This window comes from Dasypus novemcinctus, chromosome 8 (assembly GCF_030445035.2).
Source record: "Dasypus novemcinctus isolate mDasNov1 chromosome 8, mDasNov1.1.hap2, whole genome shotgun sequence".
Lineage (NCBI taxonomy): Eukaryota > Metazoa > Chordata > Mammalia > Cingulata > Dasypodidae > Dasypus > Dasypus novemcinctus.
The window spans coordinates 62644805-62664531 of record NC_080680.1 but is presented as its reverse complement, the minus strand read 5'-3'; the positions used below and the strand labels follow the sequence as shown (position 1 = coordinate 62664531).

At 41.1% G+C, this 19727-nt stretch overlaps 1 protein-coding gene across 1 annotated transcript in view; it reads right to left on the bottom strand.

Annotated features, from left to right (window-relative positions):
* ACER2 (alkaline ceramidase 2) overlaps window positions 1-19727 on the bottom strand; it is a 44069-nt gene that overhangs the window by 11080 nt on the left and 13262 nt on the right. The window contains exon 4 of the mRNA XM_004485099.5: window positions 8090-8227. Within this exon, the coding sequence (XP_004485156.2) occupies window positions 8090-8227 (138 nt within the window). The remainder of the gene's footprint in view (window positions 1-8089; window positions 8228-19727) is intronic.

The window sequence follows — 19727 nt, the reverse complement described above, 5'->3', positions numbered from 1 at the left end:
GGGGGAGAAAAATCTAAAAAGAAAATATCGTTCTAAAAAAAAAAGGAACCATACTGACTGGGCACCAAATTCTCAAAATCGATGCTAGTCACTTTATAAGGCAAAATGAATAGGCCTTGTACCTTACAATTTAAAAAGTAACATGCTAACTAAAAAAAAACAAATATCAGTAAATATATGGACAATTACCTGTACAAGAAGATCTATGAACACTTGATACACTTAAACCCTGGAAGTTAGGCTTAAGGAACACACCAAAATACAGCAGTATAGTATGTTGTCAGCGCAGTGTGTGGAATGTGTCAAGAGGTGGAATTTCCGAGTCAGGACACGGCTAGGGTAAAGTCTACAAAGCACAGGAAGGAAAAAAGTACTGCAGGGTCGAGCTGTCAAGCAGCCTGTTTCGTTGCTTCCTCTCTCCAGAGGGGGAGGTCCTGCTGTAATTTGCCGACAGGCTTATTTTTACTTGGGGCTTGTCCATGTGCTCCAATAGATTTTTGGGATTTTTGTTTTGTATTTATTGTGACGATAGATAGATAGATAGATATAGAATTTCTTATTTTAATAATTGTTAAGTATACAACAGAATGATATTAATTACATTTACAATATTGTGCTACCATCACCACTGTCTATTACTAAAACTTTTCCTTCACCCTAAACAGAAACTCTGCACACATTAAGCAGTACCTCCCCATTCTCTCACCTCCAAGCCCCTGGTAACCTCAACTCTAATTTCTGTCTTTATGAGTTTACCCATTCTAGTAAATTCATACAGTGTGTATCCTTTTATGTCTGGCTTATTTCACTCAGCAAAATGATTCCATTAGGCTTTAGTCCCACTTTTCAAGGCTTATATCAAAATATCAACAGGTTGTTAAGTGAAAAGAGCAGAACAAAAATCATAAAAACAGCAGGATCCCATTTTATAAAATAGAAAAATCTGACAGAATGTCTACCATTTGTTCTCTATTTGACCCAATGTTGTATCTTCAAAGTTGTTTTCTGGTTAACAATAAAATCACTCCTATAATCAGGAAAAGAATATTTTAAAATAATTAAAAAGCAGCTGAGCCACATTGAAATGTGACTTAACACTGCACCAGTGTCAATAAATTTCAGGTCATGACCCCAAATCATAATGAAATTTTGTTTCCTTGTGGTCTGAGAGAAAGTTCAGAAAGGACAATGAAACTATGAAGAGACTGGAAAACAAGTTTTAGTAATTAAGGTTAAAGCAAAACCGAAAACTATAAAGTCTCTCTTTTATTTCCTCTGAGCCAAGGGAGGTACAATGAGAAACGTTTAGCTCAGACATTAGAGACTGTAGTCAAATAGGGTAAGATCCTGGAAGGAAATGCAAAGAGCCAAAAGGGCATCCTCTTCTCTGGGAATGTTTTCAAAGCAGTAAACAACCATCTTTTCCTTCCCTGGCTGGGACTGCCGGGGGTAGCTGGGACTCCGCAAGTGAATGTGGGAACCCCACCCTGCCCACAGGGCGTCTACGCCCAGCAGAGGAGACAAATGCTGACCAAAGCAATGACACAAATAATTTTTAATCACACCTGGGTTGAGGCCCACAAAGGAGAAGTTTAGATGCTATCATATGTAAGCAGCTGAGAGCCAAAACCTGAAGGGTGAGCCAAGCAGGGAAGTCCGAAAGAAAGGGCAGAATGTCTAAGGGCCCAGGAGGAGCTGGTCCACTTGAGAACAGGGAAGGTCAGAGTGGCTGCAGGGGGAGCTCCATGTGAAAGAGATAAGCCTGCAGAGGCAGGCAGAAGCCATGCCAAGGATTCTGAATTTTAACTTAATTGCAACGTGAACTCATAGAAAACTACTACGATCAGACAGGTGACATGGGAAGAGAATGGGGCCCCAGGTTCCTAACTTGAGCAAGTCAGTAAATGCTGCTTTTATTTATTATGACTGAAAATATTTTTATGGGAACCAGGGCTGGAAAAGGCTGATCAGGATCCTGGTTTGGACAAGTCAAATTCGAGATGCCTGTGAGAACTGGAATTGGAGATGTCAGGTAGGCAGCTGATATCTAATGGTGGAGCTTGGAAGGGAGGACTAGGCAGGAGATGTAAATGTGGGCACAGTGATTAAAAACTATGGAAGGAGGTAAGATCTTTTAAAGAGAAATAGAAAGGGAGAAATTAGAGAGCTGAGGAAGCACCTAAAGGGATCCCTCCAAGGAAAGGTGAGTGGGGAACAAGGAGCCTACGTGGGAGACTGAAAAGTGGCTGCACAGACTTAGTGTGAAAACTGGGAGTGTGCAGTATCATCAGAGCCCTAGGAAAGAAACTTTCAAGGACGGAGGTGTTAAGTGTGCAAACACAACTGAGAGAATAATACACAGGATACAGGAGAGCTGAAAAATGATGACATGCCAAGAAGGCTTTGGGTATTGAAGCAGAGGCAGAAGCCAGATTGGATGGGTTGAAGAGTAAATGAGAGGGGAGGAATGAAGACAGTTTTTAAAGAAGTTTAACCATGATGGACAAGGAAGGTAAAAGGTGGTAGCTGGAGAAGGATGACGATCAAGTCCAGATCGGGAGTTACAGAGGATGGGAGAGACCCAAACATGTGTCCAGGCTGATGGGAAGTAAAGTGGGTATTGGAGAACAGAGCAAATAATCAGTAGGCAGATAGGAGGAGGGATACTTCCTATGATTTTATAATTTTCTATTTTAATACTAAAGACCAATTAGCTGCAGCCGTAGATGGCCCTCTGGGGGCAAAGATTTTAAGTATGAAATAGAAGTTATTTCAATAACGTACTGTTATGGGTTGAACTATGACCCCCAAAAGATAAGTTCAAATTCTAATCCCCAGTCCTGTGAATGTGAACTTATTTAGAAATAGGGTCTTTGAAGATGGAATTAGTTGAGATGAGGCCAAAATGGATTAGGATAAGGCCTAATCCAATAGGACCAGTGTCCTTGTAAGAAAAGGAGAAGAGACACTGACGGACACAGCTGTTAAGAAGGCCACGGGAAGATGGAGGAGGCAGAGAAGGGAGTGATGTACCTATAAGCCGAAGAATGCCAGGGACTACCAGAAGTTACAAAAGGCAAGGAAAGATTCTCCCCAACAGGTTTCAGATAGAACACGGCCCTGCCAAAATCTTCATTTTGACCTTCTAGGCCCCCAGGAGTGTCAGACAATACAGTCCTGTTGTTTTAAGCCACCAAGTTTGTGGTACTCTGTTACAGCAGCCCTAGGAAAGAAATACACTTACAAAGATTAGAGAATTAAAGCAAAATATGTCTCCCTTCTTAAAGGCCACAATTGTAATCTGATAGAGTGTCTGCCTACCATATGGAGGGTCCAGGGTTTGATACCCAGGGCCTCCTGGCCAGTGTGGTAAGCTGGCCCACATGCAAGGAGTGCCATGCCACTCTATGCGGGGGTGCCCCACACGCAAGGAGTGAGCCCCACAAGGAGAGCTGCCCTGTGCGAAAAAAGCACAGCCTGCCCAGGAGTGGCACCACATACACGGAGAGCTGACCAGCAAGATGATGCAACAAAAAAAAGGAAGAGACGCAGTTTCCTGGTGCCACTTGACAATGCAAGTGGATGCAGAAGAACACACAGTGAATGGATACAGAGAGCAGACAATGGGGCAGAAGGGGAAAGAAAGAAATAAAATAAATCTTTAAAAATAATAATAAATAAATAAACTGCAGAATAATCTGCCCTAACCACTTTTCTTCCCCCATTTCTCCGGTTTGGGTATTATTAATTAAAAATATTTTCCCTCTACTAAAGCTATTTTTTAACAAAAATTATAGGCTAAGACATATTATTATACTCAAAAGTCAAAATGAATCTAGACTACAGTGAATTCTCAAGAAACACTAAGCTAAGTCCAGAACATTCTATTCAATTCAGGCCTAAAATAAACCAGTACCACTGTACTAAATGTTACAAATATCATCCAAGTCAGTTATCTTCACTGGTAACTTAATTCTGCGTTTTCAGAAGAACTTCAAGATCTGTTAATATTCGGGGTTGGCTAGAGCAGGATGAAAATGGGGCCAAAGCCACAGGAGCTAGTCTCTCAAGGTCCATGAACCCTGCAGAGAAAATTCAGCTCAACTAACCTCTCTATCCAAGGCACATTACAGAGAATTTCTTTACAATAAAGGCAAAATCCCTAAAAGAGGGGAGAGAAGAGGAAAAGGTGTATATGTCTCTTTTAGTTTGATTTAGCTCTCCTTGCTGAAATGTAATGGTAAAAAAAAATTAAAAGGTGACAAATATTTGTTGAGCATCTACTATGTATCAGGTACTAGACTAAATACATCTTATTTAATTCTCACTACAGGAATATGCTGTCCACACATTATCTTCCACTTACAGATAAGGGCAATACATCCCAAGTGAGCAAAGTAAATGACCAAAAGTTTCCAACCTAGTGGAAGGATCCAAGCTTGGGGTTCTCTAGCCCTGCTCCTTCTATGTACTCCACTGAGTATTACAGTGTGGAAAGTAGAAAGTCTAAGGAGGGTCACCCAGCCGGCAATTGGAAATGTGAGACTGGACTTCAGAAGAAAGATTAGGACGGGCTGCAGAAAACTGTAAGCAGAGAGATGATAGCTGAATGCATGGGAGCGAATGAGACCTTCAAGAAATAAACAAAAAGGGGAAAAGACATATTAGAGAATGCCAATTTAAAGGAAGTAAAGGAGTTGCGTTGGAAGAGTCGGCAAAGTAGAAGAGGAGCTTCGATCACAAAGACTCATTAAGCCAAGAGAAGACAGCTAAGAGAAGGCAGTCACCAGGGTAAGACTTTCATACACGTCAGGGAGGGGAGGGCTGAGGAAGGGACATTAAAGTTAGAAATTGAAAGTCTGTTAGTCCAGCCTAGGAAAATAATATAACAAGATCACAGAGACACATAAAGATGTTTGACACAGAGATATTTATAATAGTAAAAAACTGGAAATAACCTAAATTTTAAAAAACAGTAGATCAGTTAACTAAATTACAGTATGTCCAGAAATTAAAATTCTATATGTCCAATAAAAATGAGGACCTAAGTCTATATTCACAGAAAGATGGCTATAATATATTGCTAAGTGAGAAAATACAATTTCAGATTGATCTATAAAGGAATAATCTCATTTTTATAATATATATAGAGTCAGATTTTTTAAAGATAGAAAAGGTGGCAAAGAAAAGAAGGTTGGAAGATATAAAACAAAAGGCTAAAAATCAGATCACATGTTTAATTATTTTTATTTAGTGCACACCAAGCATTGTTCTAAGTACTTTTAATATTAATTCATTTAGTAAGTGATAATTTTATTTTTTACTTGTTTGTATTCTCTACTTTCTCTATAACAAATACAAATTAATTGTTAAAAATTAAAATTTTTTAAAAGGGCATTAGTGTCCCTTAAGAGAACATTCTAGTCTAAAGATGGGAAATGAAGCCAGACTACAAGAGCTCAGAGAAAGAGTGGATAAGAAGGAAAGGGCAATGGGTAGAGACAACTCTTTCAAAACACTGGGAAAGAGAAGCGAGCAGCTCTGTCCCGTGGGTGTAGCTGGCAATCTGAACCAGTTACTGTTATTACGTTATTATCACCAAGTAGACACACTTAGCTCAGAGAAAACTCTAGTCACTTTGGCATAAAGGAGTCTAAGCACAGGCCTCAGTTATGCAGAGTTTTAGACATATGAGAGAGCAAAAGAATGTTTTCATGAAAGGCAATGATTTGATAAGAGCTTTACTGAGAACATTCAAAACATAGCTGGATGGATGCAGATCACTTCCTGTATTCAGCATGAAGTCTGTTGGGTGCTAAGATGACCAATTATTTATTAAAAACTACGAAGTCTTCCTCTTTAATGTCTTCATGATGACAGATTCCGACTTGCTACCGAGAGAGAGAAAAATTGCTTCCCCACAGATAGAGCACTCCCACTATTGAAATGTGGAGTTTCAAATAGATTTATGGTTCTCAAACAGAAGTGGGCATCAGGTGGAATCACCTCGGCACATTTTTCCTTTTTTTTTTTTTCCGGCTTAAATAATGAGAATTTATTAGCTTACAGTTTTGAGGCCATGAAAGTGCCTAAATCAATCATACCAAAGTATCATCAAGGTAATGCCATGTTTTCTTCCCAAAGACTAGCCACCAGCAATCCTTGGTCTCTCCTTTCTCTCTTGTGGGTTTTGTGATTTCAGCTTCTTGCTTCCCTGGCTTTCTCTCTGTGCCCGAATTTCATTCTCCTTCCAAATTGCTTTCTCCTTAGTTCCTTTCAAAGTAAATTCTTAAGCTGTGACTGACATTTTTCTCCTAATGAACCCTCTCAGGACACTGTGTAGCTCAGACCCGGCCAAGGAGTCCTAAAGTCGTGGGCAGCTCCTCCATGGGTCCCATGGGAATGAAGCCTCTGACCTCCCTGGGGCAGCCGTTCAGGGTTCCAGGTAAACCTGGGCCCATTCTTGAGAGTGTTTTATTTTGTTTGTTTATGGCTTTATGGAGGAATATAGATCACAAACCATAGAATTCGCCCATTTCAGTGGTTTTAGTATAGTCACAGAGTTGTTCAATCAATTTTATAACTTTCAACACTCTACAAAGAAACCCCATACCCATTAGCAGTTAATTCCCCTCTCCCACTCCTCCTGTCTACCTCCCTGTATCCCCACTCTGGCTCCCCCTTGCACCCTAGACCCATGCAACTGGATTCTTGAGGTTTGTAAAATTACAGGTACCCAGGCCCCTATCCTAGACCTCCAGAATCAAAATCCCTGCAGATGCGAAGCTACACACCTGTACTTTCGAAGAGCTTCCCAAGTGATTCTGAGGCATCCCCAGGTAAGATCCATGGTAATGGGGGCATACCAGGAACTCAGTAAACACTCCTGAGAGAGCAGCTAGAGTCAGGGTTGCCACAAACCCTTCCAGCTCTAACAAGTATTACAAGTGCAAAAGTAGGAAGGTGACTTTTCAAGAGTTATTTTGATTACTGTTTACTCAATTATCTATTTTCCTATTAAAAAGACCTTACTGCCATAGTTATTCTTCTAGTACCAAATTCAAGACCCAAGTCTCTGCAATGGGTCTTTTTCTTTCCCAGTCCTCGAAGGCTGCTCCAAGGCTGTCCCAGAAGAAAAGAGCAGAGAGAATCCTGCTGTTGACCGACAAAGTGCAAATACTTACTTCTTCAACAGCCCAGGCCTTTGGCCCTGCCTTTTATATGGCAGAAACCCCCAGGGGCAAAGAAACGAGCATCTCCTTGCAAGAGAGACAACTGAGCAAACACAGTCCACAAGAGCAACTGCAGCACAACGGGAGATAGACACAAGACTGCAAATGAGACCCTAGGGATCAAGAGTGATGAGAAAGTCATGAAATGAAAATTCAGCTCGCGCGAAGAAAGAGACCTGTTTTCAAATCTTGAAATAGGGGCAGTGGTGAGATGTATTTTAGTTGGGGCTAGAAGACAGTAATTGTAACACACGAGTGTTAAAATGAAACTTTCTGGCTATCAACATGAGCTCTGAGCACACAACTTCCCAACGGAAAATTCTTAAGCAAATAGCAAAAGGCAATATACAATGATAGATTGTAAAGTAGAAATTAAGCCTCAAGAAGGTGTCATAGTCAATTGTATTTCACAAGTGGTTAATGTTTCATCATATAGAGAAACTCATTTCCCCTGCTCCCTTCCTGTTTTTCCTTCTGTGTGTGTGAATGCAATAACATTCTTGAGGGCTTTTCTTTCCCTCTTGCTCTTGTCCTGTAAACAAATACGTTCTTCTTTCTACAGAGTTAACTCTGGCAGCTTGTCCTAGAAGCGCGCCAGGTTCTTGAGATGTTCCTGCTGAGCTGGCTTGTGATCACTGGTATGTATTGCATCCAGTAATCAACTGCTCCCCTTTCTGAGAATGACATTAACATTTTGAACCAAACCATTAAACCTGCCTGCAATCCCATATCAGGAACTCATTCTTCATGAAGAGTAAAATTTCTCTTCACACTTGAGGGCAGCAAAAAGAACTGGGAGCTGGCATGTTTCTACCACAGGGACAGTTGGAGAGGCCGACAGGCAGGATGGCACCCACCTCTTTAGCTCTGCGATGAGCAGCGCCGTGCAAGGAGCCCCCAGGGTCATCAGAGAGATGTTGTTGATGGCGGGCTTGACGAACGCCAGGCATGTCGTAACTGCGGACAGGACACAGACCACCGCCTTGAACCTGCCCCTGAATCAGAGAAAGCAAAACCAAATCCATTAGCACAGGAGTTTTTGTTGGTTTGCTTGCTTAATATTGGCAAGGTGCAGGCCCTGCTAGGAGCAGTGCAAGCTGAAAAGAAATTCTGTACTTGGAATCAAGAGTCTTAAACACTTCATACTCACTGGTTCAGTAATTCTACTTCTAGAAATTTAGCCTTAGGAGATACTCAGAGATTTTCAAAAATATTTAGTCACAAGAATGGTTATCCCAGCATTATTTACAAAAATGTAAAATTCAAATCAACCCACGTTCCTGAGGGTGAGCTATGGATAATTGTTTGTTTTCTTAGTGTTACTTTTCTGTACTTTTCAGATGGTCTACAGCAGAGGTTAGCAAAGTCTTTCTGTAAAGAGCCAGATAGTAAATATTTTAGGTTTTGCAGGTCATTCAGTCTTTGGCACAGCTACTCAATTCTGCATTGTAGCCATAGACAATAAGTAAATGAATTTGTGTGGCTGTGTGCCAAGAGAACTTAGTAAAAAGAGGTGTTGGACCCCATTGGGCCACAGCACAGTTTTTGGACCCATGTTCTATGGAGTGAATATGTATGACTTTTATATGAAAAACAAAGGCCATTTAAAAAAACAAAACATGTAGCTGGATTAGAAGAATAAATATCATGAAGATGTCAATCTCACCCAAACTGATTTACAGATTCCTGCAAAACCAATCAAAATCGCAATAGCTTACTTTACAGAATTAGAAAAGGCAATTATCAATTCATTTGGAAGAGAAAGTACATCCGAATAGCCAAAAGCATTCTAAAAAAGAAGAGCGACGTGGAAGGAATTTCACTACCTGACTTGAAACATATTACAAAGCTACAGTGATCAAAACAGCATGGTACTGGCATAAAGACAGACACATAAATCAGTGAATAGAACTGAGAACCCAGAAATAAACCATTACCTATACAGGCAACTGGTTTTTGATAAACGTGCCAAGTCAATGTTAACGGGATAATCAGTCCTTTCAAAAAATGTTCTGGGACCCAAAAGAATGAATGAGGACCCCTATCTCACTCCCTATATAAGAATCAACTGAAAATGGATCAAAGACCTAAATATGAAAGCCAGGATCATAAAACTACAAGAAGAAAATGTAGGGAAACATCTTCAAGACTTGGAATAGATGGTGGTTTCTTGGACCTTACACCCAAAACACGTGCAACAAAAGAAAAAATAGATAAATGGAACCTCCTCAAAAATTAAACACCTCACAGGACTTTGCCAAAAGGATGAAAAGGCAGAAAATGGGAGAAAATATTTGGAAATCACATATCCGATAAAGGCTTAATATCCAGGATATATAAAGGGATGTTACAATTCAACATTAAAAGACAAACAACCCAATTAAAAAGTGGGCAAAAGACTTGAATAGACACTTGTCCAAATGGCAAAAAAACACATGAAGAAATGCTCAACATCACTAATGATTAGGGAAATGCAAATCAAAACTACAATGAGATATTTCACACCTATCAGAATGGCCACTATTAAAAAGACAGAGAACTACAAGTGTAGGAGAGGATGGGGAAAGATAGGAACACTTGTCCACTGTTGGTGGGAATGTAGAATGGTACAGCCACTGTGGAGGATTCTTTGGCAGCTCCTAAAGAAGTTGAATATAGACTTGCCACGTGACCCTGCAATACCACTATGGGTATATACCCAGAAGAACTAAGAGCAGTGACACGAACAGACATCTGCACACCGATGTTCATAGTGGCAGTATTCATGATTGCCAAAAGTTGGAAACAACCCAAGTGTCCATCAACAGATGAATAGATAAACAAACTGTGGTGTATTCACATGATGGAATATTATGCAGCTGTAAGAAAAATGGAAGTCGTAAAGCATATGGCAACATGGATGAACCTGGAGGACATTATGCTGAGTGAAGCAAGGTAGACACAAAAGGACAAATGCTGTATGATTGCATTACTATGAACCAAATATACTGTGTAACATATTGTACGATTTAAAAAAAATTTATAGGTATCTAGTACATTTAATTGAGAAATGTTTGTTTTTATTCAATTGTGTTTTCTTTTTAGTTTTTAATTGTTTATATTTTGATTAAATGTACAAAATAAAATTTTAAAAAAATGTAGCTTCCCAGTTTTTTTTTTAATGTCATGTGTCTAGCATACAAAACTGGAAGTCCTAGAAAAAATTCTAATAGTGTCTGCCCTGACAACCCACATAACCAGTACGCACTGAAATATACGTGCACTGTTGAAAAGTTCTCAGTATGACAAATCTTAAAAAAATAACAATATTCTCACATCCTTCAATGGAGGTAGTTAGGTACAAAGAGTCAGAAGTGGCGATGTGATCCTGGACATGCTCTTTCTCATGGAGATTCCCTTTCCTTACCTATAAAACAAAAAGGCTGGACTAGATAGATGATCTCAAAGGCCTTATCCATGCATGATTTTCCTGAAGTTTCTAATTATTCCTCATTACCACAATTTACTTTGGCCAAGAGCCCTGGAACAAGTCATGTAGTTAGGAAACTATTTTAAATTAAATTCCATTATAAAGAAATCAAAACACATTGAACCTTCAAAATACAAATTTCTCTCTTAAATAGCAAAACAATTTACCATCAAGGGACAGGAAGTCATTGATCGAGTGGCCAACTTTCTGACTGGAAGGAACAGGAATCATAACCCTGAAACTTTGACCAGAGGGAAAGAATACGAATGGGCAAGGATCCAGGCAGCAAATCCTCAGGAAAACTGTGTTTTCTCCTGGCCTTGGCTGGCATCCTTCAGCAACCAGATAAAAGGAAGCCCTGTGTGCACAGCCCAAGGACGTCAGCCATGGCTCCCCCACCCCGTCCTGGGCATGTGTCCTACAGAGCCCAGGGTACTCTTTCAGTATTTGAGGTGTGTGACCCATGCCAAGGCTGCCTGGCCTTTTTACATTGGATAAAAAGAGAATTGGAAACTGCCAAATTTTATCACCCCACCCAACCCCATGGTGTAGGACTCAGGCACAGATTAGAGAGGGCAACATAGTGACTAAAAGGTGCTTGGGTTAGACTAATGAGCATTCAAATCCTGCCTCCACCACTTGGTACCTCTGGGACCCCTGTCATGTAACTCAGCCTACAAGCCTCAGGGTTCCCATCTCAAAATTAATGTACCCTGTCTCAAGTGTTCTCGTAAGTATTAAAGCACTTAACATGTTGCCTAGCACATTTAATGTGCTAGGAAAATCATTACTACTGTCATTGTTTTGAGAATAACTGTTATTTTAAATAATAGTATTATTGTTAATGATATCACACTCTTAGGGAGAACCTCACCGAGCTTACATTGCAACCACCAAAGGCCCTATGTAATGCTGTCAAATAGTTAAAAGACAGCAAACTTCTGGAAGGAAACCGTCCACAATCACCACCTGCAGACTGGGTCCAAAAGATGTGGAGCAATGTGCTTCAAGCAGGCAGCTTAGCCACGAGGATGTCCTGTGAACACACAATTCTGCACAGAGCAGACCCCAGAGTCACCAGAGGCCCTGGGCACAAGACAGCTAGAAATATCCAGGAGCAAGAGACCCAGACAGGGTCCTTCTAAACGCTGATGACAGGCAACTCCTACTGCAGTTAGGGGTCCTGTTTTCAACTTTCCAGCATATTAAGGAACACAAGGTCCAGGGACCCTTAGCACCCCTTCTTCCTGTGTTCTCCAAACCAAAACCTACCACAACCCAATACTGTTGTCATAGTATTATAATAAAGTTGTTACTGTTATCATTACCCATTTAAAGTAGTGATTTCCAATCCTATCAATATCAAATATCAAAATTTTGGTAATGACATTTATTAGTCAGCCAAAGGGGTACTGATGCAAAATACCAGAAATTGGTTGGCTTTTATAAAGGGTATTTATTTCGGGTAGGAGCTTGCAAATTCCAGGCTATAAAGCATAAGTTACTTCCCTCACCAAAGTATATTTTTATGCGTTGGAGCAAGATGGCTGCTGACATCTGCTACGGTTCAGGCTTCCTGGGTTCTTCTCTTCCTCGGGCTTCTTTTTCCTGGGCTCAGGGTTCCTCCCTTCCTGGGGCTTGCTTCTGTTTCCTCTGTGAGCTTACTTTCCAGGGATCCAGCTTAAGACTTCAGCATCAAACTCCAACATCAAAAACCCTCCACTCCACAACCATTCCAAGGTCCACAGGATGGAGGAATAGCATATGGATTAGAGTGGACTTACTGATATTCTATTCATGAACTATTGTGATTAGTAATCGAAGAAAATGTGGCATTGGTGTGGAGAAAGTGGCCATGGGGGCTGCTGGGTGTGGGGAATGGGAGGAAGAATTGAGATGTGGAGGCGTTTTTGGGAATTGAAGTTGTACTGGGTGATGCTGCAGGGACAGTTACCGGACATTGTATGTCCTCCCATGGCCCACTGGATGGAACGTGGGAGAGTGTGGGCTATAATGTGGACCACTGACCATGAGGTGCAGTGGTGCTCAGAGATGTATTCACCAAATGCAATGAATGTCTCATGATGATGGAGGAGATTGTTGCTATGGGGGGAGGAGTGGGATGAGGGGGGTGGGAGGTATATGGGGACCTCATATTTTTTTAATGTAATATTTAAAAAAATAAATAAAGACAAAAAAAAAACAACCCTCCACTCTGTACTTTGCCATTCCTTTTATCTGTGAGTCCCCACCCCTTGGTATCTCCCTAACGATGTGGCCCAATCAAAGCCCTAATCATAACTCAGTCATGCCCAGGTACAGATCAGATTACAAACATAATCCAATATCTATTTTTGGAATTTATAACCATATCAAATTGCTACAGACCCTTTACTATTCTGAAATGAAATGGAATTTATAGATGATTAAACCTCTCTTCAATGTGACTACCAAAAATGTATTCACAAATTTTCCAAATGTGCCTTGAAGAATCAAAATGTCCCTGGTTAAAATCCATTGCTTTAAACTACGTTTTGAGACTAAAACAGAACCTCTTTAGAACAACGAGTGCCTGATATTCCAAGTATTCCCACCTTCAGTCATGGAAGGACTCTCAGCCAGCCTACCCCATCATTTTATAAGTAAGGAACTTGGGAAGCAGCTGTGGCTCAATCAGTTGGGCTCCCATCTACCATATGGGAGGCCCTGGGTTCATGTCCCACGGCCTCCTTGTGAAGGCAGGCTCGCCCACATGCTGCGGAGCGCCACCTGGCCCTCAGATGCTGCAGAGCACAGTCTGGCCTGCAAGCGCTGCAGAGAGCAGACTCAGCAAGGTGACGCAACAAAAGGGAGACAAGCAAAAAAACATAGAAGAGCGCGTAGCAAATGAACAGAGAGAGCAGACATCAAGCAAGCCACAAGGGGGAAGAATAAAGAAAAATAAATACAGACACACAGAAGAACGCACAGCAAATGGACACAGAAAGCAGACAGCAGCGAAAAGCTACAAGGGAGGGGGATAAAAAACTTTTTAAAATTAAAAAATATATATATATAAATAAGGAACTCAGGTTCAGAGAATCTAAGATTCTCACCCCAAGTCACTCAGCAAGTTAATGTGAGAACAAGACTGGCAGACCCAGCCCACTACCTTGCTGTTCAGAATGCACATCATACTCAATACCAAAAATGAAACTGATTATAAATCAGGGGCTGTCCCTAGATTTTGTAGAGGTAAAATCATAAAAAGCACAGCATGATAAATATTCTTTAAGAAATTAATTCAGTTCACTTATGGTAGTCCTTAATGCTTGTTTCCCCAAAATAGAAATGTCTAAACATTAATAAACATCATCAGCTAAGTGTAAGCCCTGGAGAGTCTTAGGACATCCTAGACAAACTGGAAGAAAACCCATTTTTTAAAATCCACAAATTATATTTATATAATGAACTTTAATAATTTCCCACTGTTCTGGACATCCACATCTTCAAATCCCCATTAACCAATCATAATAACTGCTAGCACTTACTGAGTCCTTACTATGTACAAGGCAGTCATTGCACTATATAGTTTATATGATTTTCCCTTTTATATCTAATCTCATGAGGTACTTTTATCATTCTCATTTTTTTAAAGATTTATTTTATTTATTTCTCTCCCCTTCTCCCCCCCTCCGTTGTCTGCTCTCTGTCCATTTGCCATGTGTTCTTCTGCATCTGCTTGTATTCTTGCCAGAGCATCAGGAATCTGTGTCTCTTTTTTGTTGCGTCATCTTGCTACATCAGCTCTCCATGTGTGCGGTGCCACTCCTGGGTGGGCTGTGCTTTTTTCACATGGGGCAGGCTTTCCTTACGGGGTGTACTCCTTGTGTGTGGGGTACCCCTAGGTGGGGGCGCCTCTGCATGGCAGGGCACTCCTTGCACACAGCAGCACTGTGCATGGGCCAGCTTACCACATGGGTCAGAAGGCCCTGGGGATCGAACCCTGGACCCTCCATATGGTAGACGGATGCTCTATCAGTTGAGCCACGTCTGCTTCCCTATCATTCTGATCTTACAGATAAGCAAAATGGGGTTCCAGAGCTAAAAAACAAAACAAACAAACAAACAAAAAACAGCTCTCTGGTCATCTCTGTCACTCTCCTGAAACTGTATCAGGAAACAAAAGAAGACTGTAGGCTGGGACAACTTAAACCAACTAGCCATATCTTTTTAAAATATGCTTTCTTTTTTCTTCTCTTTTTTTAGAGGGGTAAGTTGTGGGTTGGCAGAAAAATTATGCATAAAATACAGTGTTCGTATATAATACCCTCTTAACCCTTTGACCTGGGGTGGCACGTTTGTTACAACTGATGAAAGCAAATTTTTATAACTGTACAATTAACTATAGGCCATGTTTATCTTAGAGTTCACTGCGTTATTCAGTTCCATGAACTTCTTAAAAAATTTTTATTCTAGTAACATTTACATAACCTAAAATGTTAAAGCATACTTTCTCCACTGGAGTAGAGGGTCATGGGGAGCTGGAGAAGCACATTTCATCTAAGACCAAAAATGCCCTCCTTTTACTTTTCTTTCGTTTGTTTGTTTTTGAAAGATTTATTTTTATTTATTTCTCCTACCCCCTCATTGTCTAAACTTGCTGTGACTGTTCATCTTGTTTCTTTAGGAGGCACCAGGAACCAAACCTGGGACCACCAATGTGGGAGAGCAGCACCTAATCACTTGAGCCACCTCCACTCCCTGCTTTGTTGTTTCTCTCATTATGGTTTTTTTTTTTCTTGTGTCTCTTGTTTCATCAGCTTGCCACACCTGCCCATCATACCAGCTTGCAGTCTTCTTTAAGAGGCACTGGGGGGAAGCAGACTTGGCCCAGTGGTTAGGGCGTCCGTCTACCACATGGGGGGTCTGCGGTTCAAACCCCAGGCCTCCTTGACCTGTGTGGAGCTGGCCCATGCCCAGTGCTGATGCGCACAAGGAGTGCCCTGCCATGCAGGGGTGTCCCCCATGTAGGGGAGCCCCACACTCAAGGAGTGCGCCCCATAAGGAGAGCTGCCCAGTGCAAAAGAAAGTTCAGCCTGCCCAGGAATGGTGCCACAAACACACAGAGCTGATACAACAATATGATGCAACAAAAAGAGATACAGATTCCCATGCTGCTAACAACAGAAGCAGACACAGAACACACAGCAAATGGACACAGAGAACAGACAACTGGGGCAGGTGGCAGGGGGGAGGAAGGGGAGAGAGAGAAAAAAAAAAAAGAGGCACTGGGCACCAAACCAGGGAACTTCCATATGGTAGGCAGGAGTTCAATCACTTAAGCCACATCCACGTCCCCTTCCTTTCACTTTTACTTGTAAAGAGCTAGTGCTTGGAAGTGGATGTGGTTCAAGTGATGGGGCTTCCACTTACCATATGGAAGGACCCGGGTTTGCTCTCTGGGGCCTCCTGATGAAGAAGAGGAAGAGAAAGTGTGCCCGCACGGCAAGCCAGTGCCTGCGCAAGCGCCCATGTGGTGAGCCAGTGCTCCCACGCAAGCCAAGTGCCTGCGCAGTGAGCCAGTGCCCATGCAAGTGAGTCACACAGCAAATGATGACATATCAAAAGAGAGTCAAAAGGGAGAGTCAAGGTGAGGTGAGGCAGAGACCAGGAACTGAGGTGGCACAATTGCCAGGGAACCTCTCTCCACATCAGGAATCACCAGGATCGAATCCTGGTGAATCCTAGAGAAGAAAAAATGAAAAGAGAAGATAAAAAGAAAACTAGATACAGAAGATCACACAGCAAATGATAACACAGACAGCATAAAGAGCAGGGCAGGAGGAGGGGATGTGGGGGGGAATAAATAAATAAGTCTCAAAAAAAAAAGGAGCTAATATTAGCACGTGCTCCCAATCTCTCTTTTGTTTTTTGATAAGAAACATTCTTGTGCTCCTTTCTGCTAGATTATATACAGAGATGACACTATTTAGTTCAAATTCTGCTTCCCAAGATGAACTGTCAAACTACTCAATTTGAAGGACGTTTTCTCCCTACTCATTTAAAAATAAAATATTACTGTTAAAAATTATCATGTGCTAACATTATAAATGTAATTACCCCTGAATTGTATATCTGAATGTGGTTAAAGAGGGAAATTTTAGATAGTATATTTTACCAAATAAAAAATTTAAAAAGCAGGGAAACGGACTTGGCCCAGTGGTTAGGGCGTCCGTCTACCACATGGGAGGTCTGCGGTTCAAACCCCGGGCCTCCTTGACCCGTGTGGAGCTGGCCCATGCGCAGTGCTGATGCGCGCAAGGAGTGCCGCGCCACGCAGGGGTGTCCACCGCATAGGGGAGCCCCACACGCAAGGAGTGCACCCGTAAGGAGAGCCGCCCAGCGCGAAAGAAAAGTGCAGCCTGCCCAGGAATGGCACCACCCACACTTCCCGTGCCGCTGACGACAACAGAAGCGGACAAAGAAACAAGACGCAGCAAATAGACACAGAGAACAGACAACCAGGGGAGGGGGGGGATTTAAATAAATAAATAAATCTTTAAAAAAAAAAATTTAAAAAGCAATTAACACATGCTCTTTTAAAAAATTTTTAAATAGAGAATAAAGGTGAAAGTGGAATTTCTTTCTCCCATTCCAATTCCCAATGAAGTAGTTTGGTGTCCTCAAACTTTCAGGCCATTTTTGTGCATAAACAAAAACATACACTTAAAAGACACTTCAGTTCATCCATTCTAGGATGTTATATATATTTCTGCAATGTGCTTTTTTGCAGGCAGCATTTTTCATGGACATTCCTCCACCTCAGTCCATGGCAATCAGCTTTACTCTTGAATAGCTACAGAACTCCTGCTCCTTTACTCCCTATGTACATATAGCTTGCCTTTTTTTTTTTCTCCCCTGAATAATTTACTTTTTTTTTAACTGTGATAACATAAATAACATGAATTTTACCACTTTAACCATTTTTAAACGTACACTTCACTGGTATTAATCATATCCACAATATTGTACTAACATCACCACCATCCATCACCAGGACTTTTTCATAATCCCAAACAGAAATTCCTTACCTATTAAGCAATAACTCCCCATCCCCCTCTCCCAGTCCCTGGTAATCTTTAATTTACTTTATGTTTCTTTGTATTTTCTTATTCTAAGTCAGGGGCTCTTAAACTTTTTTGTCCCATGGACCCCTCTGCCAGTCAGGTGAAAACCATAGACCCTTTACTAACTCCACTATACTGTGTATTATTTAATGAATATATCACACCTGCACCAAGACATCCACACAAGAATCTTTTTTTGAATTTCAATTCAAGCTCACAGACCCCTTGTTAAGAACCCCTGTTCTAAGTATTTCATGTAAGTAGAATCATGAAATATTTATTCCTTTGTGTCTGGCTTATTTCACTTAACATAATGTCTTCGAGATTCATCCATGTAGTAGCAGGTATCAGAACTTCATTATTTTTTTAGGGCTGAATGATATTCTACATTTTGTTTATCCATCGTTTGATGGACACTTGGGTTATTTCCACATTTTGCTACTGTGAATAATGATGCTGTAAACAGTGGTATACAAGTATCTATTCAAGTTCCTATTTTTAATTGTTTTGGGTATACACATAGAAGTGGGATTCCTGGGTCACTTGGTAATTCTATCTTTTAACTTTTTGAGGAACTGCCAAACTTTTCTGCAGTGGCTGTACCATTCTACATTCCCACCAACAATGTAGGAGTGTTCCAATTTCTCTGCATCTTTGCCAATACTTGTTATTTTCTTTCTTAGCTATAGCCATTCTGTGGTTGTAATGTAGTATCTCATTGTGATTTTGACTTGCATATCCCTAATGACTAATGATGTCAAGTATCTATTCATATGCTTATTGACATGTGTATATCTTCTTTGGAGGAGTGACTACTCAAGTCCTTTGCCCATTTTTTATATTGGGTCGTTTGTCTTTTTGTTCTTGAGTTATAGTTTTTTTATATACACTGGATACTAGACCCTTATCAGATATATTATTTGCAACTATTTTCTCCCATTCTGTAGATTGTCACATCAGCTTTTGAGTCCATATTCTAAGGCTATTTATCCACATATATATTCTGACAGAATACAATACCCTGTGGACTGTGGAGAAACATATAGGTAATATTCCAGGAATGTTTCTCTTATTAGGCTGACTGTCCTCTGTTCTTCAGATATTACTGGCAAAACTCACTATATTTATTTTTGGGTCAAGAAGTACCCAAACAATGGGAAGTGGATGTGGCTCAAGTGATAGGGTTTCCCCCACCATACAAGAGAACCCAGGTTCAATACCTGGGGCCTCCTGGTAAAAAAGGAAAAAAGAGAAAGTATGCCTTCATGGTGAGCCAGTGCCTGGGTGGCGAGCCAGCACCAGCGCAAGTGAGTCACGCAGCAAGATGATGATGCAACAAAGAGACGAAGGGGAGAGTCACAGTGAAGCGCAGTAGAAACCAGGAACTGAGGTGGCACAGGTGACAGGGAACCTCTCTCCACATCAGAGGTCTCCAGGATCAAATCCTGGTGAATCTTAGAGGAGAAAAAATGAGAAGAGAAGACAAAAAAAGAAAGAGATACAGAAGATCACAGAGTGAATGGACACAGGCAGCAAAAACAGCAGGGTGGGGGGAGGGGAGGGGAGGAGGGGGAGAGGGGAAAGAAGCACACAAACAAGTAGCCACAACAATCAGAAGAGAATGGCCAGCTCTCTCTAAGCCAAACTCAGCATATAAATGTACTACCTTCCACCCAGTGTTGGACATGACTCCCAAGGATGAGCCTCCCTGGCACCAAGGGATTATTAGCAAGCACCAAATAGCAATGCACCTAGAAAAGGTGACCAAAGGGGGCAAAGGTAAATAAAAATGAGTTTTTATGGCTAAAAGATTTCAAAGTGAGTCAGGAGGTCATTCCAGAGGTTACACTTATACAATTCTCAGCAGGATCTCATTGACTACCACAGTAAATATTGCCTCAAATAGTGGGGCTCCTG